At 41.0% G+C, this 26100-nt stretch overlaps 1 protein-coding gene across 1 annotated transcript; it reads left to right on the top strand.

Annotated features, from left to right (window-relative positions):
- On the top strand, positions 1–25577 carry LOC126284293 (uncharacterized). The gene is made up of 2 exons (XM_049983123.1): positions 1–855; positions 25447–25577. The coding sequence occupies exons 1-2, from the start codon at positions 25–27 to the stop codon at positions 25474–25476; spliced, it is 861 nt and encodes a 286-aa protein (XP_049839080.1). The 5' UTR covers positions 1–24; the 3' UTR covers positions 25477–25577.
- The last annotated feature ends 523 nt before the right edge of the window (positions 25578–26100 follow it).

Here is a 26100-nt window from a genome sequence, read left to right as displayed (position 1 = left end):
GGCAGCGCCAGAGTTCAGTGCGCCATGAAGAGCGCGGGCAGGGCTTGCAGCCTCGTGCTGCTGACGATGGCTGCAGTGTCCAGCGGCCGCAACGCTCGAGATTACTTCGAGGAGGAGCAGTTCCATTACTCTCCTTCTAGGGCCGAAGATGCCCTCGTGTTTTTCGTGGCCAATGTCCCACCCTTCGTATGTGAGCCAGACAAGGATCTCGAATGCGCCTTGGAAGGCCTCTTAGAGGCCGGGTTTTGTCTCAGTCTGCCACGAGGGTACTCTCCCTACAAATGCTCGTTCGAAGGAAACGCAACGATAGACAGTAATTTCAACCTAATCCGAAAGAGCGCGCCGCGTCTTTTCGATTTCAGCGAGGGACGTCGCGTAAATTTTAGGGGATATAGCATGTACTGCACTAGTGATTCACCGTTACCAGACGAATATTTCCGTCTGAGAGTAAAGCGCCCTCATGAGGACTATCCAGTGAAATGTCTTCTGCATTACGACAGAGGAATACTGTACCTCAGGTTTCCAGGATACCCGACGATCTTTTGCCAAATTTTTGCTGAAGGAGAGAGTTACCAATCTGACGGGCGTTATCATTTTAACCTGCCGGGTATCGCTGATAACCCACTCAAATGCGCGTTCCGTGTGTATTCAGAATTGCCTCTACCGGGCACGCACACAGAGGAACGGCTGTACCGGTCTCTGATTAGCGGACTCCCCACGCGGGAGGATGGCACGCGCCCGCGTGTCGTATGCTCCCGCCAAGCTACGTCTAATGGAACGGCGCACTTCGAGCTGCTGTTGCTGAATGACGTCACTTACTACTGCAGTTACCCCGACGCTGCTTCTCGCTATCCGGTAAGTGTGACTCTTAATGTCTTTTATTTTCGCTCTCTCCCCCATTCTCCCTGAGTTCTCACGTCGAGCAGCAGCAACATTGTGGAAGCAGTCCACCAGTTTGAAGAAACCTTCTCTGCATTTGCGTCTGAACTTTTATTCAGTTTGCGAATCAAATGGTTCAAATGGCTCTCAGTACTATGGGACTTAATATCTGAGGTCCTCAGTCCCCTATAACTTGGAACTAGTTAAACCTAACTGACCTAAGGACATCACACACATCCATGCCCGAGGCAGGATTCGAAACTGCGACCGTAGCGGTCACTCGATTCCAGACTGAAGCGTCTAGAACCGCACGGCCATACCGGCTAGCGGGAAATACTGTAGATACTTCTTGGAATGGAGTCCTTTCACCTAATCCACGCTACTATTCGATCACATGCAATTAATACTTTTACTAGTATTAGTACCTAGTAATTTTTTATTACATTGTTAATTCTAACCAAAAACTTTTGCCCACATAACTAATAACAGCGCTGTATTAGAGGCAACAAAAGATGAGCTACTGAAGCACATAGAACGCGGATTTGGACCAAGTTAACATAACCATTGACTTTAATAACTTGCTTCCTTTACCCAAGATTCAAAACTATAGATTTCGAGGATCTCAGAGCTTGTGCTATGACAGCTCCTACAATAAGGCATTTACAAACAACTACTCGTAATTTTACTGCTACAGCTGTCACCACCAGATGGTGAATTTTCTCTTCAAATGATGCATGACTTTAGTTGTTATTAGACTTTAGCACACATCAGCCAAAAGGAGAATGGTGAAGCAGTCACCTTAATCCGTAGTATAATTCTTTAGCTCGTTGGGAAGACGTGGAAGCGCTTATTCCGCTAGTCGTATAAGCTAGCTAACGACTACCTGGTAATTCAAGCCACATTAGTGCCCTTCGGCGTTTCTTTTTCAAGGCATATAAAGCGTTGTCATAGTCACTACCAGATTATCAGCGAAATGACTGGATAAAACGTTGTTTTTGAGTGACTGTACAGAGGAAGAATGCGTACTTTAGTTGAGATTTAGTTTACTTACTTTATGTGACAGTTTCTGTTATACTCTTCAGTCTGAAGACCATTATGGTGCAGCTCGACATGCCAGTCCATCATGTGGTAGCCTATTCGTCACTGAATAACTACTGCAGAATATATTGGGGCATCTAGGATTGCCCAGTCTGAAAATAGAAGTTCAAGCCATGCGGCTATGCCTTCAATAATAAATATTGACATTAAGACAATAGCTTTTTGGTTGCCTTGTTTTTTCTGCTTTTAAATGATTTAAAAAGACATTGGTTCGATGATAATATTTTTTATTTTTAAATTATATTTCATTTTTATTTTTATTTTTATTTTTATTTTTGTTTTTATTTTTTTATTTTTATTTTTTTCTCCCATTCTCTCACACATTCACACAGTACATACATTGTACACACTCATACATATTACAGTTAACACATTCTCACACTCATTCATCCACCTTTTATTTTAATAAAATAATAAAATAAATAAATAAATAATAAACAAATAAATAAATAAATATTAAATACACTAAAATAAGATTCAAAATATAATAAAATTAAAATTATATAAAAATATATACACAAGACGTGTAGTCTTGTTATTCGCGTAGATCGTCAGGCCATCTGGTGGAGGCCAGGTAGTGCACCCTGTGTCCAAGTTCTTGAACAAGGTCGTTATCTGACTGTTGTGTGTTTTCGTAAAAGGTTTTGGCAGTGGTTCTGAATCGGTCCCTCAAATAGGGTACCCCTGCGAGTTGGTGAAGTTCGTTCGTTGGGAACTGGTATGGCAGATGGAGTGCTCTTTTCAGAGCACTGTTCTGAATTCTTTGTAGCCGTTGTATGTGGGTTGGAGCAGCATTGCCCCACACAACAGCGGCGTAGCCCAAGACTGGTCGCACCAATGTGAAGTACAATATCACTCCCAGTCTGTATGGTAGTGTTAACGATGGGTTTAGTAGTGGATAAAACTACCATTCTTCTCCTGGCTTTCTCTCGAATATTTTCTATGTGAGGTTGGCATTTCAATCACCTATCAAAGGTCACACCCAAGTATTTTGCTGATTTTAACCGTGGGACTGGGGTGCCTCTTATCTTATGGGGTGGATGTTAGGCGGGAGTGGTCTTCTACAAATAGCTATTGCCTGCGTCTTAGTGGCATTGAAAGACAATCGCCATTTCGTCGCCCATTCACTCAGCTTATTACATGCATGTTGCAGTCTTGCCTGGAGGTGTGCAGCATTCATACTTCGGGAGTACATGGCTGTATCATCTGTATATAAAGATAGGTGTGTTCTGGCCGTCGATGGTAGATCGGATGTATACAAGATGTATAACAGTGGTCCCAGTACACTGCCCTGAGGTAATCCTGCTTTGACGGGTCTGGTGGACGATATACCATCTTGAGTGCGGGCATGAAATGCCCGGTTTTCGAGATAGCCCTTCAGGAGTGTTGCGTGTGACACGGGGACCCCTTTATCTAGGAGTTTATACAGGAGTTCCTCGTGCCATACGCAATCAGAGTCACGAGAGACATCCAGAAATAAAGCCCCGATAAAATTCCTTTCTTTCCATGGCGCCGAATGCTTCCTCATCTAGGCGTAGTAGCAGCTGGGTGGTGGAGAGGCCTCGGCGAAAGCCGAACTGGACGTCTGGTATCAGGTGCTCTGCTTCCACATGCTGTTGAAGTCTCTTTATGTATAAACGTTCAAAAAGTTTCGAATAGCAGGTAAAAGATTGGTCTGCAGCTAGCAGGTGATAGAGGGTCCTTTCCTGCCTTCGGTATGGCGGTGACCTCGGCATGTTTCCATGTGAGGGGGAAGTCGCCAGTTGCCAAGATCTCGTTGAAAGCGGCCGCTATTAGTGGTACTGCGGTAGGTGATAGTTGCTTCAACAGCTCATTTGTTAGGCGGTCTGGTCCTCCAGCCTTTTTCCATTTAGTTCTTCGAGCTATTTTATAACATCTGCTGTAGAAATCGGTTGAATGTGGTCATCTTCGGCTCGATTGGCGACGAATCTTGGAAGCCTCTCGTTGACTAGGCCAATGTGGGCTGCGTCGGCGGGGTCATTCACCGGCGTGAAGATTTTTGCGAATACATCTAGCAAAGCATTAGCTTTGGCATCTGGTTCGCTAATTACATTGTTGGCCACGTGTAGTGAGGTTCCTCAGTACAGACTTTGTCATCATCCAGGCTGATTGGTCTTGTAGCTGTAGCAGTGCAACCTTGTTTGCCCAGACGTGATTCTTGTGTTTTCCTACTTCTGCCTTTATTTCTCGTTGCAGTCGATTTACTTGGCGCTTTGTGGCTAGATTGCACGTTACCTGCCATTCTCTGAATGCTCGTTTTTTCCCCTGATGGCTGCTATGATAAGTGGAGGCAGTTGGTGTTTTTAGTGGTGTAGGCTGTCTCGAAGACGTGCCTTCTGTTGCAACGTCTAGTGCTTTATATGTTATGTATAATAGAGTGACTTCTGCTCCTGCTGTCTCGAATATCAAGAAGGTGTGTTGCCGGTTTATTGATGCCGACGAGGTCGACATCAAAGATGACAGGTTCATGATGTGATGTAAGGGCCGTTCTGGTAGTGGCAGTAACATTATTGGGAAATTCCTTAATGATGGCTATATCCAGCACGTCATTCTGGCCTCTGTTTGGAAAGCATGTGGGATCGTATGGTCCCACAATGATGGCGTGGTTTCTTTCTGCAACTCGTAGGAGAAGGCGTCCACTGATGTTAGTGATGCGGCTGTTCCAATTGGTATTTTTGGCATTAAGGTCGCCAGCAAGAAAAAGATTTCCTTGTTGTGACAGTAACGCCTCAAAGTCTGCTTCTTCCAGGTGGCCACGGGGGGTCCAGTACACTTTAACGAATTTTATGCGGCCTCTTGATGCAGCCGATGTGGCTTCTACTGTGGCTAATGCTGGGGTTGGCAGTTGGTGATGCATCAAGGAGTTTCTTACATATACTGCTGTAGGCAATTCTTGGTATTTGGTTGCTTTCAGCTGGTGTAGGATGTTGTTCTGGTAAATCATATGAAGTCTTTCACATTACTAAAAGTTAAGAGAGAAATGAAGAAAAGTTACTAGTTAGTTGACATTGTGATTTTCATGCCAAGGGAGTATGGTTTTGTGAAAGAGTGCTCCCACAGTTAAAGCTGATTTATCAGTCACCAAAGAACTTCATTGGTGGCATTGTATTTCTGACGCATTGACTCTGGTCTTTGGCACGGCTAAATATTTATTGTTTTGTCTCCTCATATAAGGAATGTTTGAGGCTGTCAGGAAAAGTGTTAGATTTTTTGGCATTTGAAAAATGATGCATCATTGACTGTGACCACTTTCACAACACTGAAGTTGTGTGAGCAGTCAATATTTGAAACAGTAAATGAGAATTTAACTCACAACACCTCACCACTGTTTTCTCCCCTTAGCCTCAGATTAAGCTTTCTAGATAGAGGACACAGTATAAGACAAAAAATTGAACAGTTGTGTCCAAGACTAGAGTGTGAGTATTAGGGAACAGACTTCGTCAAGGATTACTCCCTTTGGTCACAGTCATAGCTTATGATGTGTGAACAAAGAAGGTGGGCAGTTGAGTAGGAAACATGAAATGGTAATTTCTCTGGAAAGCAAAGCAATTTATTCATTAAAAGAAAGCACCCAATGTTAGCAGTTTATTTGTTTCATTAAATGGTTACAAAGAAAGGCAGAATAATCCTGAAGCAGACTCATAAACTCAGAAGTGTTGAAAAATATTGGTGGGCCGTATGTCTTATTGTTGAGCAGAACATAATGCTTTCAGCATGGAACAGGAAGTAACCATGAAATGCATTTTAAAAAGAAATGTGGTCTTGTTGGAATAGATGCTAGTTATAAGCAGTACTAGTTAAATCCAAGCTAAGTGGACTGATGGTGCAGCAGTACTCCTATCGTGCATATTGATAAAGATACACGCGGATCTGTGAGAGAAGTTTGTTGAGTGGCTTCCTTCAGTGTGGAATACATTCATTTGTGTTTGGCACTGATCCCATTGTAACTATCCAGTTGCATGACCATGAGGCTGTCTGGGATTACGAACTACAGCCTATCACAAAAACCATTTTGAACCATGGACCTTGCCGTTGGTGGGGAGGCTTGCGTGCATCAGCGATACAGATAGCCGTACCGTAGGTGCAACCACAACGGAGGGGTATCTGTTGAGAGGCCAGACAAACGTGTGGTTCCTGAAGAAGAGCAGCAACCTTTTCAGTCGTTGCAGGGGCAACAGTGTGGATGATTGACTGATCTGGCCTTGTAACAATAACCAAAACGGCCTTGCTGTGCTGGTACTGAGAGCGGCTGAAAGCAAGGGGAAACTACGGCCGTAATTTTTCCCGAGGGCATGCAGCTTTACTGTATGATTAAATGATGATGGCGTCTTTTTGGGTAAAATATTCCGGAGGTAAAATAGTCCCCCATTCGGATCTCCGGGCGAGGACTATTCAAGAGGATGTCGTTATCAGGAGAAAGAAAACTGGCGTTCTACGAATCGGAGCGTGGAATGTCAGATCCCTTAATCGGGCAGGTAGGTTAGAAAATTTAAAAAGGGAAATGGATAGGTTAAAGTTATAGTGGGAAATAGTGAAGTTCGGTGGCAGGAAGAACAAGACTTTTGGTCAGGTGACTACAGCGTTATAAACACAAAATCAAATAGGGGTAACGGAGGAGTAGGTTTAATAATGAATAGGAAAATAGGAATGCGGGTAAGCTACTACAAACAGCATAGTGAACGCATTATTGTGGCAAAGATAGATACGAAGCCCACACCTACTACAGTAGTACAAGTTTATATGCCAACTAGCTCTGCAGATGACGAAGAAATTGATGAAATGTATCATCAAATAAAAGGAATTATTCAGATAGTGAAGGGAGACGAAAATTTAATAGTCATGGGTGACTGGAATTCGGTAGTAGGAAAAGGGATAGAAGGAAATATAGTAGGTGAATATGGACTGGGGCAAAGAAATGAAAGAGGAAGCCGCCTGGTAGAATTTTGCACAGAGCACAACTTAATCATAGGTAACACTTGGTTCAAGAATCATAAAAGAAGGCTGTATACATGGAAGAAGCCTGGACATACTGACAGGTTTCAGATACACTCCTGGAAATGGAAAAAAGAACACATTGACACCGGTGTGTCAGACCCACCATACTTGCTCCGGACACTGCAAGAGGGCTGTACAAGCAATGATCACACGCACGGCACAGCGGACACACCAGGAACCGCGGTGTTGGCCGTCGAATGGCGCTAGCTGCGCAGCATTTGTGCACCGCCGCTGTCAGTGTCAGCCAGTTTGCCGTGGCATTCGGAGCTCCATCGCAGTCTTTAACACTGGTAACATGCCGCGACAGCGTGGACGTGAACCGTATGTGCAGTTGACGGACTTTGAGCGAGGGCGTATAGTGGGCATGCGGGAGGCCGGGTGGATGTACCACCGAATTGCTCAACACGTGGGGCGTGAGGTCTCCACAGTACATCGATGTTGTCGCCAGTGGTCGGCGAAAGGTGCACGTGCCCGTCGACCTGGGACCGGACCGCAGCGACGCACGGATGCACGCCACGACCGTAGGATCCTACGCAGTGCCGTAGGGGACGGCACCGCCACTTCCCAGCAAATTAGGGACACTGTTGCTCCTGGGATATCGGCGAGGACCATTCGCAATCGTCTCCATGAAGCTGGGCTACGGTCCCGCACACCGTTAGGCCGTCTTCCGCTCACGCCCCAATATCGTGCAGCCCGCCTCCAGTGGTGTCGCGACAGGCGTGAATGGAGGGATGAATGGAGACGTGTCGTCTTCAGCGATGAGAGTCGCTTCTGCCTTGGTGATAATGATGGTCGTATGCGTGTTTGGCGCCGTGCAGGTGAGCGCCACAATCAGGACTGCATACGACCGAGGCACACAGGGCCAACACCCGGCATCATGGTGTGGGGAGCGATCTCCTACACTGGCCGTACACCTCTGGTGATCGTCGAGGGGACACTGAATAGTGCACGGTACATCCAAACCGTCATCGAACCCATCGTTCTACCATTCCTAGACCGGCAAGGGAACTTGCTGTTCCAACAGGACAATGCACGTCCGCATGTATCCCGTGCCACCCAACGTGCTCTAGAAGGTGTAAGTCAACTACCCTGGCCAGCAAGATCTCCGGATCTGTTCCCCATTGAGCATGTTTGGGACTGGATGAAGCGTCGTCTCACGCGGTCTGCACGTCCAGCACGAACGCTGGTCCAACTGAGGCGCCAGGTGGAAATGGCATGGCAAGCCGTTCCACAGGACTACATCCAGCATCTCTACGATCGTCTCCATGGGAGAATAGCAGCGTGCATTGCTGCGAAATGTGGATATACACTGTACTAGTGCCGACATTGTGCATGCTCTGTTGCCTGTGTCTATGTGCCTGTGGTTCTGTCAGTGTGATCATGTGATGTATCTGACCCCAGGAATGTGTCAATAAAGTTTCCGCTTCCTGGGACAATGAATTCACGGTGTTCTTATTTCAATTTCCAGGAGTGTAGATTATATAATGGTAAGACAGAGATTTAGGAACCAGGTTTTAAATTGTAAGACCTTTCCAGGGGCAGATGTGGACTCGGACCACAATCTATTGGTTATGACCTGTAGATTAAAACTAACGAAAGTGCAAAAAGGTGGGAATTTAAGGAGATGGGACCTGGATAAACTAAAAGAACCAGAGGTTGTAGAGAGTTTCAGGGAGAGCATAAGGGAGCAATTGACGGGAATGGGGGAAAGAAATACGGTGGACGAAGAATGGGTAGCTTTGAGGGATGAAGTAGTGAAGGCAGCAGAGGGTCAAGTTGGTAAAAAGACGAGGGCTAGTAGAAATCCTTGGATAACAGAAGAAATATTGAATTTAATTGATGAAAGGAGAAAATATAAAAATGCAGTAAATGAAGCAGGCAAAAAGGAATACAGACGTCTCAAAAATGAGATCGACAGGAAGTGATAAATGGCTAAGCAGGGATGGCTAGAGGACAAATGTAAGGATGTAGAGGCTTATCTCACTAGGGGTAAGGTAGATACTGCCTACAGGAAAATTAAAGAGACCTTTGGAGATAAGAGAACCACTTGTATGAACATAAAGGGCTCAGATGGAAACCCAGTTCTAAGCAAAGAAGGGAAATCAGAAAGGTGGAAGGAGTATATAGAGGGCCTATACAAGGGCGATGTACTTGAGGACAATATTATGGAAATGGAAGAGGATGTAGATGAAGATGAAATGGGAAATACGATACTGCGTGAAGAGTTTGACAGAGCACTGAAAGACCTGAGTCAAAACAAGGCCCCCGGAGTAGACAACATTCCATTGGAACTACTGACGGCCTTGGGAGAGCCAGTCCTGACAAAACTGTACCATCTGGTAAGCAAGATGTATGAGACAGGCGAAATACCCTCAGACTTCAAGAAGAATATAATAATTCCAATCCCAAAGAAAGCAGGTGTTGACAGATGTGAAAATTACCGAGCTATCAGTTTAATAAGTCACAGCTGCAAAATACTAACGCGAATTCTTTACAAACGAATGGAAAAACTAGTAGAAGCCGACCTCGGGGAAGATAAGTTTGGATTTCGTAGAAATGTTGGAACACGTGATGCAATACTGACCCTACGACTTATCTTAGAAGCTAGATTAAGGAAGGGCAAACCTACGTTTCTGGCATTTGTAGACGTAGAGAAAGCTTTTGACAATGTTGACTGGAATACTCTCTTTCAAATTCTGAAGGTAGCAGGGATAAAATACAGGGAGCGAAAGGCTATTTACAATTTGTACAGAAACCAGATGGCAGTTATAAGAGTCGAGGGACATGAAAGGGAAGCAGTGGTTGGGAAGGGAGTGAGACAGGGTTGTAGTCTCTCCCCGATGTTATTCAATCTGTATATTGAGCAAGCAGTGAAGGAAACAAAAGAAAAATTCGGAGTAGGTACTAAAATTGATGGAGAAGAAGTAAAAACTTTGAGGTTCGCCGATGACATTGTAATTCTGTCAGAGACGGCAGATGACTTGGAAGAGCAGTTGAACGGAATGCACAGTGTCTTGAAAGGAGGATATAAGATGAACATCAACAACAGCAAAACGAGGATAATGGAATGTAGTCAAATTAAGTCTGGTGATGCTGAGGGAATTAGATAAGGAAATGAGACACTTAAAGTACTGAAGGAGTTTTGCTATTTGGGGAGCAAAATAACTGATGATGGTTGAAGTAGAGAGGATATAAAATGTAGACTGGCAATGGCAATGAAATCGTTTCTGAAGAAGAGAAATTTGTTAACATCGAGTAATGATTAAGTGTCAGGAAGTCGTTTCTGAAAGAATTTGAATGGAGTGTAGCCATGTATGGAAGTGAAACATGGACGATAAATAGTTTGGACAAGAAGAGAATAGAAGCTTTCGAAATGTGGTGCTACAGAAGAATTCTGAAGATTAGATGGGTAGATCACATAACTAATCAGGAGGTATTGAATAGAATCGCAGAGGAGTTTGTGGCACAACTTGACAAGAAGAAAAGAACGGTTGGTAGGACATGTTCTGAGGCATCAGGGGATCACAAATTTAGCATTGTAGGGCAGAATGGAGGGTAAAAATCGTAGAGGGAGACCAAGAGATGACTACACTAAGCAGATTCAGAAGGATGTAGGTCTCAGTAGGTACTGGGAGATGAAGAAGCTTGCACAAGATAGAGTAGCATGGAGAGCTCCATCAAACCAGTCTCAGGACTGAAGACCACAACAACAACAACTGCTGTTCCTCCACCAGCAGTCGGCCGGTCCGTCTGGAAACAGCTGTAGTTGGCGACTCGTACTTGGATGTCGAGTTTCAAGTGTGTCTCGGTGACAAGGCACATGTCGATTCTTTCATCTTGGAGGAATTGACGGAAATCTCCTACTTGATTGCGAATTCCATTGGAGTTCCATGTGCACACAGTTAGTCCAGTAATAACTACTGCAACATACATCCTTTTTAACCTGATTATTTTATTCATGCCTAGGCCTCCGTCAACAACTCCCCCCACCACTCCTCTCCCTCCCCCCCCCCCCCCCCCGCCTTACCACACTTACCACAATTACACAACTGACTATTGGTTGATGTATCGTATTAACCAATCCCTTCTTTTAGTCAAGTTGTGCTATAAATTTCTTTTCTTCCCGTTTCGGTTCAGTGACTCCTCATTAGTTACTCCATCTATTAACCAATCCCGTCTGTTAGTCAAGTTGTGCTATAAATTTCTTTTCTTCCCGTTTCGGTTAATTGACTCCTCATTAGTTACTCCATCTTTTAATCTCCTTTTGTCTGAACTGCTTAGTGCCCATGTTCCACGTTTGTACAAAGCCACAAACTTTATAAATACCCTTAGAAGAACCTAGTAACACATAGATGTTAGTGATTTCCTCTTTTTCCGAAATACTTGTCTTACTATAACAAACCTGCACTTTGTATCCGCTCCTCTTCTCTACTTCGCACGTCATTAGTTATTATGTTGCCTAAATACGAAGGTCGTTCAGTAAATAATGCAACACTTTCTTTTAAAAGTAGGTTGATTTTGTGCAGGATTCCAATATACCTTATTATTGCCTACTCTTTTGGCTGCAACACCCTGTTTTTCAACATAATCTCCGTTCAGTACTGCGGCCTTATGCCACCTTACCAGGAGGACCTCTATGCCAGCACTGTACCACCCTACTGGTCTACGTCGGAGTCAACATCTTGCTGCATCAATAACCTCCCCATCATCACGTACTGCTCCCCACAGTGTGCAACTCATTAGGCCAAACAGATGGAAGGTACGTAGTCAGTGGGGAACCCAATTAGAGCTCCTTTGCGTACTCCAACTCTAACATTCTGCGTGGTGTCTGTTTGTTCTAAGTCGTGCCTCCCTACCACTTTCGCGCATTGTCGTTCTGAGCGTGTTTTTTAGGGAATTGACTAGTCTGAACCTGGGACCTGTTGCTGGTACTGAGGCGCTAGACCACACATGACATGTAGAGTTCAGAAGAGTTCAGTGAGACTAGCGATGATATAACCAAATACTTAATGATTTCAGCGTCAGCTCCACTGCACTCCCTGTAAAAGAATCTTAATACTAACTGAATTTAGTGGAAGGGGTTCAAGGCTTTCCTATTTTTAGTTAACTGCTTTTTCGACGTTGTTTTACCAGTTAAGTTTACCATTGGAAATTTTATTCTACTCACAAAACATTGTTTATAAATTGCACTATTGACAAAAGGAGATGTTTTAATACAGGATGGTAAAAACCAACTGCGTTCAACAAAAATGTGAACGAATATTCCCTGAATGGGTTTCCAAGTTCTACAATCGATCGAAGGATGACCTATGCCATATCACATCAGTAATCTAGGTTTAAATTAAGTTTCCCAAAAGAGAAAACTATCAAAATGGTCTACAGTGACCCTCAATTATCTTTAATTACTTATCTAACTTGTCGTAAATTACAGTGGCTGATGTGGCTTCTCAGTAATTATATAACAGAAAAATCATCGCATTTCAGGTTTTAACTTACATAGCAAATGTGAATACCATGAGCTCCAATTGACGATCGACGCTAGTATTACGTAAAAAGGGGATGTAACAGACGACACTTCTGCAGTTCTGAGTGAAGCCTTATGCGCTCAAAAATGCGGCATCGCGTGCGTTCATTACCTTGTCGGTGTTCGTCAGGGGTCGGCGGGCGGCACAGCTCCACGCACCTCGCCGCCTCGGAAGCAACTCTTTCCTAACTTCTCCTTACTACAATTTACTCAAGTTGGTTTAAAAAAAAATATCTGGCTGTGTTTTCATCTGACCAATCAGGGTCTCAATGTTAACCTTAAGCTACAAAATTCTGTCTATCCAATGAGAAACGTTATACTTTTCATGGTGGGGCAATGTTTTTAACGTTTGCAACGTAACAGAAACGCGAAAAAGTCTCACGCTAAAACGTGAAGCTGGTGTGGCCCTTTTAGTGTTATTGTAAGATCTATGCTTTTCTTATGGAGGGCTCTATGTTTTAACATAGGCTGGGGGTGGTCCTGGTGGTTGGCTGACGACGTGGGTGTCCGTCCTTTATCGTAGGGCCTTGTAGCTTAACACGGTTCTGCTCTCGGCTTCTGTTCTCGTTTCTTCCCTCGGAACTGCATCTGTTTTACGGTGGGAAGGTATGACATGCATTTAGGCGTTCTTGTGTTAGCCTGTGGTATTCCATTTGCTCACTCGTTGATCGTATTACTTTGGTTAATTTAATGTGAGGATTTATTTGGTGCTATGTGACATACTGTCGGATTTGCTGTGTGCAGCATGCGGGACGATGAAAGGCTACTCGTCCAACAACTCACCGTGCTTTTGTTCACTGTCAGGTGTCTGTAGACATTCTGCAAACGCCTACGAATGTCTGAGGTGCTCTGGGTTTCCTTTAAAAGAAACTAATGACTGCTCTTTACTTGGAGTGCTTCTCTGTTATGGAATGTAATTTGCAAGCTACATAAAGCCGCCACCTACCGGAACCTCATGAAACTATAGCGGCTGAAGCTGGATTATTCCACTATGTACCGCCGCTTTTCAATCGAACCTGGCCTAGAAAAAGATTTGTTGCATTACTTACTGCACGCCCCTCGTGAGTAAACTCATATACCATTCCTAATGCTGTATCTCATATAATTCCCTCAGCATCGCCTGATTTTCTTCGACTATATTCCATTGCCTTTTTTTTTTAGTTTTGCTAGTGTTCGTCCTATAGTCTCATTTCAAGACACTATCCATTTCGTTCAACTGCTCTTCCAAGTCATTTGCAGTCTCTTACTGAACTACAATGCCCTCAGTAAACCTCAAAGTTTTCATTTCTTCTCCCTAAATTATTATTCCTTTGCCAATCTTTTCCATAGTTTGGTTAATGTGCAGATTAAATAACATTGAGGATGGGCTGCAATCCTGTCTCCTGCTGTCAGTTATATTCACCTTTTTTCTGATAACCTGTCAAGCTGTCAAGTAATTAAATTAGGCTGACATTGTTATCGATATGTTAGAGTGCTGTACCTTGGAATACTTTTCAGCTGTTTGCTTCTATACCGCCGTCTAATAGAAGTTTAGCGTATTTTCTTATTCAACTTTTAAATGACACTCACTTTTTATGTGTTGCAGTCTTTTCCTGGAATTGCAAAAATTACTCCAGAAGAGTACAGTTTATCCACTAATGTAAAACATACAGTTTGGTCATGCACCTGAGAACAAATTTTCTAATAACCGTTAAAAGCATTGCAGTCAAAAAAATCTTGTCCATTCTGTATTTAGTCGTCTATCTGTTACATCATATTTCTACTACACATTAATAATCAATAACTGAAAATAATTCAGGAGAAGTATTATCAAAAACAACACAAATTTTAAAAAACATTGAAACTGAAGCCATTAGAAAGTAATAGAATTTTTCATCTTCAAGAAAGATTTATTTGTTAGGACATTAACCAAACACTGCAATTTTGTAAATGTCACATGTTCAACAGTAAAAGAACTTCCTCAGTTTCTTGGTACGAGATAGTGTATAATTGACGATGTCTGATTTAACTGCCCACATATTATACAAGAAGTTCTAATAATATATAGAATTTCATTTGCTTTAAACTGAGTAACTGAAGAATTAGAAATATATTCGACATAGCTTAAATGTACTATACATCACCTAAACATACAGTGCCCCAATTATTAGCAAATGTGACCCAAAATCCAACCTGATGTCTAGCAACAAAAAAGCTTGTAGGATGTGGCAGATTTGCTTATGATGACCTCTAGTGTGCATTCCTTCATATGTTTCTAAAATCAGTCACTCGACTAAAGCACAAACTAAAAACATCATGTATTGCTGGATTCACTATTCTCTAGGTACAGCTCTCTCGCCCTATGATAACAAAAACATTGTTTAATTAAAGCTCATATTAGAATATTTCAGAATTTTGAAAATGGACTATGTCTTTATATTATATTATCTCTCATAGACTTAAAAAACAAAAATGAAGAGATTGGAGCCAATAGAGTATCTATCCTAATGTTTTGTTGTGAATAAAACTGTCCACATTGCTTAATATTTTACTTCCATTATCTAATATTGCTTCCTTTATCAGATCACAACTCAGAACGTGAACCATGTTGTTCTTTGACAATAAATAAAACACTTCCCTAAGTAGAATGTCAACTGTCAGCTTGGTTCAAAAAAGTTTCAAAAGATACAAGCTATACTCGAGAGATAGTTGTAGACAGGAGATATTTTTTTTTCCTTTTTTCTGTTCTTACTTGTAATGATAATGGTAATTCTATGAAATTAGCATCATTCAGTGTTTGTTTATAAAATTAAAATAAAATAAAATTAGCATTGGAGGTAGCAAGACTAAATCACGCAAACCTGTTGAACATGCTGCACTTCTTGACTGTGAGGTAACCAGCTATTGTAATTTTTTTGTTTATTTATAGACACAATCACATTCTTAAAACACAGTTATAACTGGTTTCGGTCATACAATGACCATCTTCAGATTCTAAAGGTGTCATACACTGAACACAGGTCCAAGCATTGTCAATGCATGAACCTGTTTGACAATGCATGTACCTGCGTTCAGTGTATACCGCCTTCAGAATCTGAAGATGGTCATTGTATGGCCGACACCGGTTATGACTGTGTCATAAGAATATGATTACATCTATTAATAAAAAAATTTTACAAAATAATCAATCACTCACTCCATTGACAAAATGTCGTTTTTTTTCCTTTACCAAATCTTCTTTGTCAAAATAAGGGACACTTTGATGCAACAAAATTAATAGGCCTAACACAATTCATTTAAGCCTCAAAACTGGTTTATTGTATGTACAAACCAATAACTTATTCATAACAATTATAAGCTGAAGGTCTACACAATTTTTTACTTAAAACTATATTTGTTTACACTTTTGGCAGAAGTCTGATGTTTGCGATCATTCATTACAAACTGGACAGATTCGTCACATGTGGAACCAGAATTAACACTTTTTTTTAGTTCAGCTTTCATTAAATCTAGATTGCAACCGTTCCTATCACCAAACCATTTGTTGTTCACCAAAGAACAAATTTTTCAGTGTGAGCATTAGATGACAGTATACTGAAAACAAGGCCAAGAATGTTATTTATCTCCCTGGATGTAATTCTTTTGGTCTCTGCCCCAGTCATCACAGATATCCACTTTTCAACTGTACTACCGTCAGTGGCAAATTTTGTATTTATTATGTTTTTCAAAGAACAAAATTGATTGTACATATTATCCTTATTTTATGTCTGCCTGCAAATGAGTAAGCATGTTCTGAAAATCATTAAAATTAACCGAATTCTTTAGAAACAGTGGGAGCAAGACCATCATTGTACCATTGTCCGAAATTTTTACATTTTTTGCAATATAAGTGTAAAAGGGATTATAAAAATCAGCAAAATTATTTTGAATTCTCTTCTCCTTGGTAGGATTTAATCTATTTCAAATGTTGAGTCTCATTGCTTCCAGAAAATGAGTCATCGTTTCTTCGCTAAAAGTTTCTTTGACAAAGCTCCAATGGCACTACAGGTCTCCATTATAGTTAAATCTGAAATCTTGAGATATTTTAATGTTTCCAAAATAATATTTCCAATCTACGAAAATTGTACCCGTGGTCTAGGAGTAGCGTCTTTGATTCATAATCGAAACGTTTTCGGTCACGGGTTCGATCCCCGCCACTGCTTAAATTTTGTTAAATAACCAGCATTGGCGGCCGAAGACTTCGGGCATATGAAGTCAGCCTCATTCTGCCAACGGCCTTGTCAAAGAGGGTGGAGGAGTGGATAGAGGTTCAGGGCACTCTCTTGTCCTAGGGGTGGGAAATTGCCCCTAATGGCGGAAGAATCAGCAATGATCAACGACATGAGGATGCAGAAGGCAATGGAAACCACTGCATTAAAGACACGTAACGTGTATCCACAGGACATGTGGCCTGTAGTTGAAGAAGTGTCATGATGATCTCTCCATTGGCAAAAGATTCCGGAATAGTCCCGCATTCGGATCTCCGGGAGGGGACTGCCAAGGGGGAGGTTACCATGAGAAAAAGATTGAATAATCAACGAAAGGATAATGTTCTACGAGTCGCGGCGTGGAATGTCAGAAGCTTGAACGTGATAGGGAAACTAGAAAATCTGAAAAGGGAAATGCAAAGGCTCAATCTAGATATAGTAGGGGTCAGTGAAGTGAAGTGGAAGGAAGACAAGGATTTCTGGTCAGATGAGTATCGGGTAATATCAACACCAGCAGAAAATGGTATAACAGGTGTATGATTCGTTGTGAATAGGAAGGTAGGGCAGAGGGTGTGTTACTGTGAACAGTTCAGTGACTGGGTTGTTCTAATCAGAATCGACAGCAGACCAACACCGACAACGATAATTCAGGTATACATGCCGACGTCGCAAACTGAAGATGAACAGATAGAGAAAGTGAATGAGGATATTGAAAGGGTAATGCAGTATGTAAAGGGGGACGAAAATCTAATAGTCATGGGCGACTGGAATGCAGTTGTAGGGGAAGGAGTAGAAGAAAAGGTTACAGGAGAATATGGGCTTGGGACAAGGAATGAAAGAGGAGAAAGGCTAATTGAGTTCTGTAACAAGTTTCAGCTAGTAATAGCGAATACCCTGTTCAAGAATCACAAGAGGAGGAGGTATACTTGGAAAAGGCCGGGAGATACGGGAAGATTTCAATTAGATTACGTCATGGTCAGACAGAGATTCCGAAATCAGATACTGGATTGTAAGGCGTACCCAGAAGCAGATATGGACTCAGATCACAATATAGTAGTGATGAAGAGTAGGCTGAAGTTCAAGACATTAGTCAGGAAGAATCAATACGCTAAGAAGTGGGATACGGAAGTTCTAAGGAATGACGAGATACGTTTGAAGTTCTCTAACGCTATAGATACAGCAATAAGGAATAGCGCAGTAGGCAACACAGTTGAAGAGGAATGGACGTCTGTAAAAACGGCCATCACAGAAGTTGGGAAGGAAAACATAGGTACAAAGAAGGTAGCTGCGAAGAAACCATGGGTAACAGAAGAAATACTTCAGTTGATTGATGAAAGGAGGAAGTACAAACATGTTCCCGGGAAAATCAGGAATACGGAAATACAAGTCGTTGAGGAATGAAATAAATAGGAATTGCAGGGAAGCTAAGACGAAATGGCTGCAGGAAAAATGTGAAGACATCGAAAAAGATATGATTGTCGGAAGGACAGACTCACAATACAGGAAAGTCAAAACAACCTTTGGTGACATTAAAAGCAACGGTGGTAACATTAAGAGTGCAACAGGAATTCCACTGTTAAATGCAGAGGAGAGAGCAGATAGGTGGAAAGAATACATTGAAAGCCTCTTTGAGGGTGAAGATTTGTCTGATGTGATAGAAAAAGAAACAGGAGTCGATTTAGAAGAGATAGGGGATCCAGTATTAGAATCGGAATTTAAAAGAGCTTTAGAGGACTTACGGTCAAATAAGGCAGAAGAGATAGATAACATTCCATCAGAATTTCTAAAATCATTAGGGGAAGTCGCAACGAAACGACTATTCACGTTGGTGTGTAGAATATATGAGTCTGGTGACACACCATCTGACTTTCGGGAAAGCATCATCCACACAATTCCGAAGACGGCAAGAGCTGACAAGTGCGAGAATTATCGCACAATCAGCTTAACAGCTCATGCATCGAAGCTGCTTACAAGAATAATATACAGAAGAATGGAAAAGAAAATTGAGAATGCGCTAGGTGACGATCAGTTTGGCTTCAGGAAAAGTGAAGGCACGAGAGAGGCAATTCTGACGTTACGGTTAATAATGGAAGCAAGGCTAAAGAAAAATCAAGACACGTTCATAGGATTTGTCGACCTGGAAAAAGCGTTCGACAATATAAAATGGTGCAAGGTGTTCAAGATTCTGAAAAAAGTAGGGGTAAGCTATAGAGAGAGACGGGTCATATACAATATGTACAACAACCAAGAGGGAATAATAAGAGTGGACGATCAGAACGAAGTGCTCATATTAAGAAGGGAGTAAGACAAGGCTGTAGCCTTTCCCCCATACTCTTCAATCTGTACATCGAGGAAGCAATGATGTAAATAAAAGAAAGGTTCAGGAATGGAATTAAAATACAAGGTGAAAGGATATCAATGATACGATTCGCTGATGACATTGCTATCCTGAGTGAAAGTGAAGAAGAATTAAATGATCTGTTGAACGGAATCAACAGTCTAATGAGTACACAGTATGGTTTGAGAGTAAATCGGAGAAAGACGAAGGTAATGAGAAATAGTAGAAATGAGAACAGCGAGAAACTTACCATCAGGATTGATGGTCACGAAGTCAATGAAGTTAAGGAATTCTGCCACCTAGGCAGTAAAATAACCAATGACGCACGGAGCAAGGAGGACATCAAAAGCAGACTCGCTATGGCAAAAAAGGCATTTCAGGCCAAGAGAAGTCTACTAATATCAAATACCGGCCTTAATTTGAGGAAGAAATTTCTGAGGATGTACGTCTGGAGTACAGCATGAAACATGAAATGTGGGAAAACCGGAACAGAAGAGAATAGAAACATTTGAGATGTGGTGCTAAGACGAATGTTGAAAATTAGGTGGACTGATAAGGTAAGGAATGAGGAGGTTCTACGCAGAATCGGAGAGGAAAGGAATATGTGGAAAACACTGATAAGGAGAAGGGACACGATGATAGGACATCTGCTAAGACATGAGGGAATGACTTCCATGGTACTAGAGGGAGCTGTAGAAGGCAAAAACTGTAGAGGAAGACAGAGATTGGAATACGTCAAGCAAATAATTGAGGACGTAGGTTGCAAGTGCTACTCTGAGATGAAGAGGTTAGCACAGGAAAGGAATTCGTGGCGGGCCGCATCAAACCAGTCCTTCATATCGATGTAATAACTGTATGGAAAATACTACGTCGTATCGATTAATCGATGTTGTAGGGACCGTCCAGCATCAAGATTTGAAAAATATGCAGCAGGACTAAATCTTAATCGGTGTCATTTTCTCAAACACAGGAGACTGTATCTGCTGTATAAAATAAAAACGGTATTAGGCTTAAATATTCAGAAGAATAAGGGAGTTGCCGTGTAATAAGAGAGAGTTGGCAAACCTACTTGACGGTAGTGTGGCTCTCTCCACATTAAGAAGACCTACTCTTTGGTTGCACTTTTAGCTTACGTAGTAGTACACGCGAGTAACTTAGTTTACCAATTGACGACTACGCTAAACAGTTCGAATGCATTCACTTTTCACATTCTTGTATCATACCAAGAATACGTTAAGCGAATCCGTCTTTTATAGACTCATCACCTGCTTGCTCATTGTTGTTGTTGTGGTCTTCAGTCCTGAGACTGGTTTGATGCAGCTCTCCATGCTACTCTATCCTGTGCAACCTTCTTCATCTCCCAGTACCTACTGCAGCCTACATCCTTCTGAATCTGCTTAGTGTATTCACTTCTTGGTCTCCCTCTTGCTCTTGCTCATTATCAGACACTAATAGCAACGCCTTGATGATATAAACATCTTTCTATGTCCCTCGCGTCTTTAACATTTGGCTCCAGTTGTCCATTGATAACACTGTGTGATGCTGATGTTCGTAGCCAGCCTCATGATTTTTCCCAGGATTTTTCTTTCTAAGATGTAGTTTGTGAAGTTGTTGTGTTAACTAGGTGCCCAGATAATTGAGTTCTTACATAGTTTTGAGGAGGTGGTGATTTACATACTGTAAAAGTAGTGGAAAACATCATGGTTGCACACAGCTGTGTTAATCATTTTTTTGCATAACTAGTTTCAGTGATTACAGGCCATACCCAGGTATCTGACTACAGCGAAACACAAAATTAAGTCACAATGAATCATTACAAAAACAACATAAACGTTATACTCAGCATTTATAACCTGCTGACAACTTACACTGCGAAACTGTCGTCAGACATGCGGCAACTCATAACCAACTACAAGCCGTCATGCATTAAGCCAACAGCTCCAATGAAATACAAATCTGTAGCACATGCAGTGTCCAGTAATTCTGTCGTGAAGCATTTGAAATTATAAAACGTAGCATGCAATTCTCAGTAATGAGAAAATCGTCGCCAGTGTCACATTGGCAGGAAGAGACGCTCACATATCCAAAGAGTCTTTTATACTTATACTTTAAAGGCGTCGCTGGATTGTGGTACCTTACTATTGTTCACATAATGGCAAAATTAGAACGAGTAAGTGGAAACATGAAGGCAATCCGTTTTGCAAGTAGCAAACGGTCACCCTAGATTACAGCTTTCCACAAAATAAAATGTTTAGGAGAAATAAACATACTCTGCAGGCGTTAATCTTTCATCCTTTTGTAAATAACTTTCTCAGCATTCATGCCATCTTACATCATTATTCACATATTTATTAGGGTAGGTGGAAACATGAAGATATTTTTACATTAAGACAATGGCTGAAAATACCATGTTGTCAAAACCTTAAAAATATTCTGCTTACAATCTATAGTCATAGCAGAACACAAGAAAAATAAAATGTCAAGAAGAGTGAACACACCATATTGACAACCAAGTAACAAATTTAAGTAACCAACTTACAAAGCCTTATGTGTCTTACTTACTTCATGCTTTATGTTAAATACAATCAGTCCTAAGTCAATGGTGATATTAAGTAACCTAAATTAACTCCAGGCTCTGGGAAGGATGAAACTGAATAGCCTTGCACCAAAAGTGAACCCAACATTTCAATGTACAGATCTTGTAATCATTCTGTAGTGACATTAGCACATAACTTTAATATCGGAATCATAGGTGTTGTCATACATCTGAATAAGACAATGCACGTTACCAATAGGTTATAAAAGTTGAGTACTATATTTACTATTGTTTTTTTTAATGACTCGTTGTTCCTTATTTTAATTTTTCGTTGTATACAGACACCTGAAGATGGTCTGTTGATGATTGTAACTAGTTTTGCAACAATTTTATTACTACCCTGTGTGCAATGATGACTTGTCGAGAATTTCGATCCATTCTCTGTGCCATGTTTATCTGTGCACATTTTATAAAAAATTAAAGCAACTCTCCAAACTGCAATTTATTTTCGGCCTACTGGAGGTAATTTGTTTCGGTTGTAATAACCATCATCAGATTAAGATTCCAGATCACATGAAGATCTAGTAATCTGAGCCGCTTTGTGATGGATAATTTATGGATTTATGTAGCATCCAGACATAATCTCATTGTGCTTTCTCTCCTTAATTTCTTTTTGAATTTTTACTGTAATTTTTTTCATTCTGAAACACTTTTGTGTATCTTCTCCATCTCTAAATCTCTGTTGCTTCTAATTTTTCCTTTTCTGTTTCATCGGAATCCATACTTCACAGTCATAGTTAAAATGTTCTAACAAAATCTCGCATTGAATTTCTTTGCTCGTCGTGTATAAAAGTGGGTATCTGTTGATAAATGACTTTCATTTCTAAGGCTTGCTTGAGCATTTCAAACCTTATTTCAAAATATATTATTTTTGGTTGTCATCTGTTGTCATCCATATCTACATCTGTAGTCCGTAAGGCACCTCAAAGTGTGTGGGGGAGAAATTTCTCATACAATGTAATCCCCCCGCCCCGTGTCGTCTGCCTGTTATTTGTTGCGCATCTCGGTAATGTTCTCGCGTCGACTAAACGATCCAGCGTCGAAACAAACCCTCTCTTCGTTGGATCTTGTCTGCTTGGTAACGATTCCGGACTAATGAACAACCTTCAACATTCAGTCGAACGAGTATTTCGTAAGCTACTTCTTTCGTAGATAAAATAGATTTCCTTAAGAGTCTTGCAGCGAATTCCACCTTAGGTTTCTCCAGATGTTAACTTCTAGGTATTTTTTGTTTCTTTATATTTGTCGCTAATGTTGTAAAAATACATTAGTCGATGCCTTCATCTCTTCACCCACAGTACGTTACATTTATTTAGGTTCTAGGTGAACTGCCAGTCTTGTACCGTCCATTATTCCTCTTCAGCTACTCCTGCAGTTCGTACAGATTTCTGACATTGCTACGTTCTTATAGACAACCGCATCATCTGCCGAAGCGACATGGAGCTTGAGATATCACTCACTTTCTTATTTACTCTCTTCCTTGAGGTAATGCCCATGCACGAACAGTCATTTGCATTTCTTACCTCATTTTCTTTACTCTTCTGTTCGATTTAGCTACTGGCATATTTTAGACTTTTGTCATTATGTTCAGTTTGTAGCTGTCCAAGGCATTAGATACTGTTTTTAACAAAAAAAATGTTCTTTTACGGAATTTACTGAAACTATAATATATCAGCAAATCGAATACAATATATTTCCCACTATTAATTTTGAGCCATTAGGTACAATTTTCTTTGTGTGTTTTGTAATTTCTAGCTGCCTTAAATTGCTGTCAGTTGAGACGACGAAGACATCATTAGATTCGGAGCTCAGATACGCAATGGGCGAAGAAGGGGAAGCTGGGCCAGCCGGCAGGAGGATAATCAATGCAGACGCCTCTCGATTGGCGTGACTTCATTCACAGAAACAGGGCGAACAGAATTCTGGGTAGTCCGACAGAGACTTGAATCCTCTTCCTCCACAGTAAGCGTCCATTGCCTTAACTAGCTGACTCACAATGTACTCAATCGGCATACCACTTACGGATTTAATACGTAATACCGAAGACTTTTATTTAAGCATATCCTTCGACAAAGAAGGTGGCAATCATGAAATACGACGCTCTATTTATTTTGGGAATTCGTCTGTTTTAGTCAAATAAGTTTAAGAGCACCAGTAAGCAGAACTTTTGTCCAGGATGAAGGTAGTTCAGCATGGAACTCAGAGCTGCCACGTCTACGTACGACTTTCATGTTTATCGATTCATATTTTGGAATAAAAATTTTCTTTGAGTCTCAAAAATTATTCCGTTTACATTCCATAGGCTACTCTTCACTGTTATACTAAGTATGGGTATCTACATCTGCACCTATACTCTGAAAACATTACGAAGTACGTGGAAGAGTGTAATTTTCTTTCTACCACCTATAGCAGTAAACGCCATAAATAATGTGCAGAAAATACACTAAAAGGAAGAAGAAAACTGCTTTTTTGTGTACCGGAATTAAAATGGAAACAAATATTACGTATTCAACAATGTTTACAAAATCGGCAATGGTAATGCTCTATAATTAAAGCAAAACTTTGTTGTGTGGAGGGTGGTGGGAAAAAAAAAGAATGAGGAAACGGCGGAGGATGACAACACGAACAGACTTTTTGTATCATTATTTGGTAAACATAACTGGAGCCGTAAGGACTAGCCGAAGCCCTCTTAAAACATAGCTGTGTTTATGTACAACAGTTGTCTGCAGTCCGTTCCAAGTGCACGTTATTGACCTTTGAGAGTTCTCAACGTGTCTCAAGCACTTGTTGTCAGTATTTCATATGCACATTACACAATAAAAAAAATAGCTTTTGACAGGACGTGAAAATAAAAGGAGATGGTAATCTTTCGTTTGTGGATTCAGGTACAGAACATTTCAATTTACTGTGTGTTGTTTGAATAGCCCCCCTAAAGCAGAATATTATCGCGACAGGATTTTTGTACTTTACAGAGATGGACTGAAGTAATTTTTAACCCTTAAATGGTCTGTCATAGGACGGAAGGTAGTTTCTGCCAACCTTAAGATAGCATTGTGAAGAGTTTCTGAAACTGTGGTTAGCAGTGAGGAATGCTTAAAAGTTTAAGGTTGCAGTGAACAACTTAAATTCTACGTTGGTCAGGTAACAGAACCTTAAGTAAATATTAATATTTCAAATCGCTAAGATGCGAATATGTAAAGACAACAGCAGCTTTCACAGAAACTGAGGAGATGGGATAACGCATAAGGTAAAGAAAAAGTGAATACATGAGCACGTACATAACTTTTAACAAAATACAAAAATTTGCAATAATAGTTAAACCTTACTTAAGCTGATTGATTAACCAACTTTTTAAAATAACAGAACAATGAAGAAAATAGGGAATATTAAAAATAAATTTAAAAAAGAATAAAACGTATCTCATATGACCGCAACACATTCCTTGTTTTATCGTTAATAAAAAGTTTAAATCAAATATTTAAACAATATATTTCTATTGTTATAAGTTATATTATTATAGCCTTCTTATCCATTATTAATAAAGAGAAATTAATAATAATTTATTTATACGATTTATACATTAACATATTACACTGATTACACAACGAAGCGAATTACATAATAACTATATTTAAAATAATACAGCAACAAATTCGATGGCTTTTACACCACCTCGAAGGGGCCAGCAGATTCAACCCCCAGTAACTTTTTACTTGTGTGACTTACCTGTGTTCTCTTCCTTTGTAAGTTTGTTGTTTCTCTGTTGCAGCCCCAGCCAGAAAACACGCCACAAGATTGAAAGCCAGGTCACTCATGAAGGCAGAAGACGACAAAGCAGGAACACTTAAGAAATTAAAATACTTTTGTACTATTACAATAAATATGAATAATTGATCTTCAGAGTTCGTGCTACGTAACTTTATTCCCCCTTTAAAGTTCCTTCTGCGGAGTTAATTCCATAGTTGTACACTAATCAATACGCTTTCTAGAAACGTATGATTCAGGTAAGTGCACTGCATAATTACAGGGAGCCAAGATAAATAAAATGGCTCTGAGCACTGTGGGACTTAACATCGGAGGTCACCAGTCCCCTAGAACTTAGAACTACTGAAACCTAACTAACCTAAGGACATCACACACATCCATACCCGAGGCAGGATTCGAGACTGCGACCGTAGCAATCGCGCGGTTCCATACTGAAGCGCCTAGAACCGCTCGGCCACAACGGCCGGCGATAAATGAAATGCGAAATATACAACTCCGATGGCCAGCATTATCCAGAGGACAAATGTTTATTACAACTATTGATTGCCTTCAGTATTTTACTGTTGGTCGAAGGAAAGGAAGGATGATTCGGACTTAGCCTCTTGTCGTTGACAAGATGTCAGAGACGGAGTGCAAGCAGTGTTTGGGGCACTGCAGG

This window comes from Schistocerca gregaria, chromosome 8 (genome assembly GCF_023897955.1).
Source record: "Schistocerca gregaria isolate iqSchGreg1 chromosome 8, iqSchGreg1.2, whole genome shotgun sequence".
NCBI lineage: Eukaryota > Metazoa > Arthropoda > Insecta > Orthoptera > Acrididae > Schistocerca > Schistocerca gregaria.
This window is presented reverse-complemented; position numbering and strand designations above follow the sequence as displayed.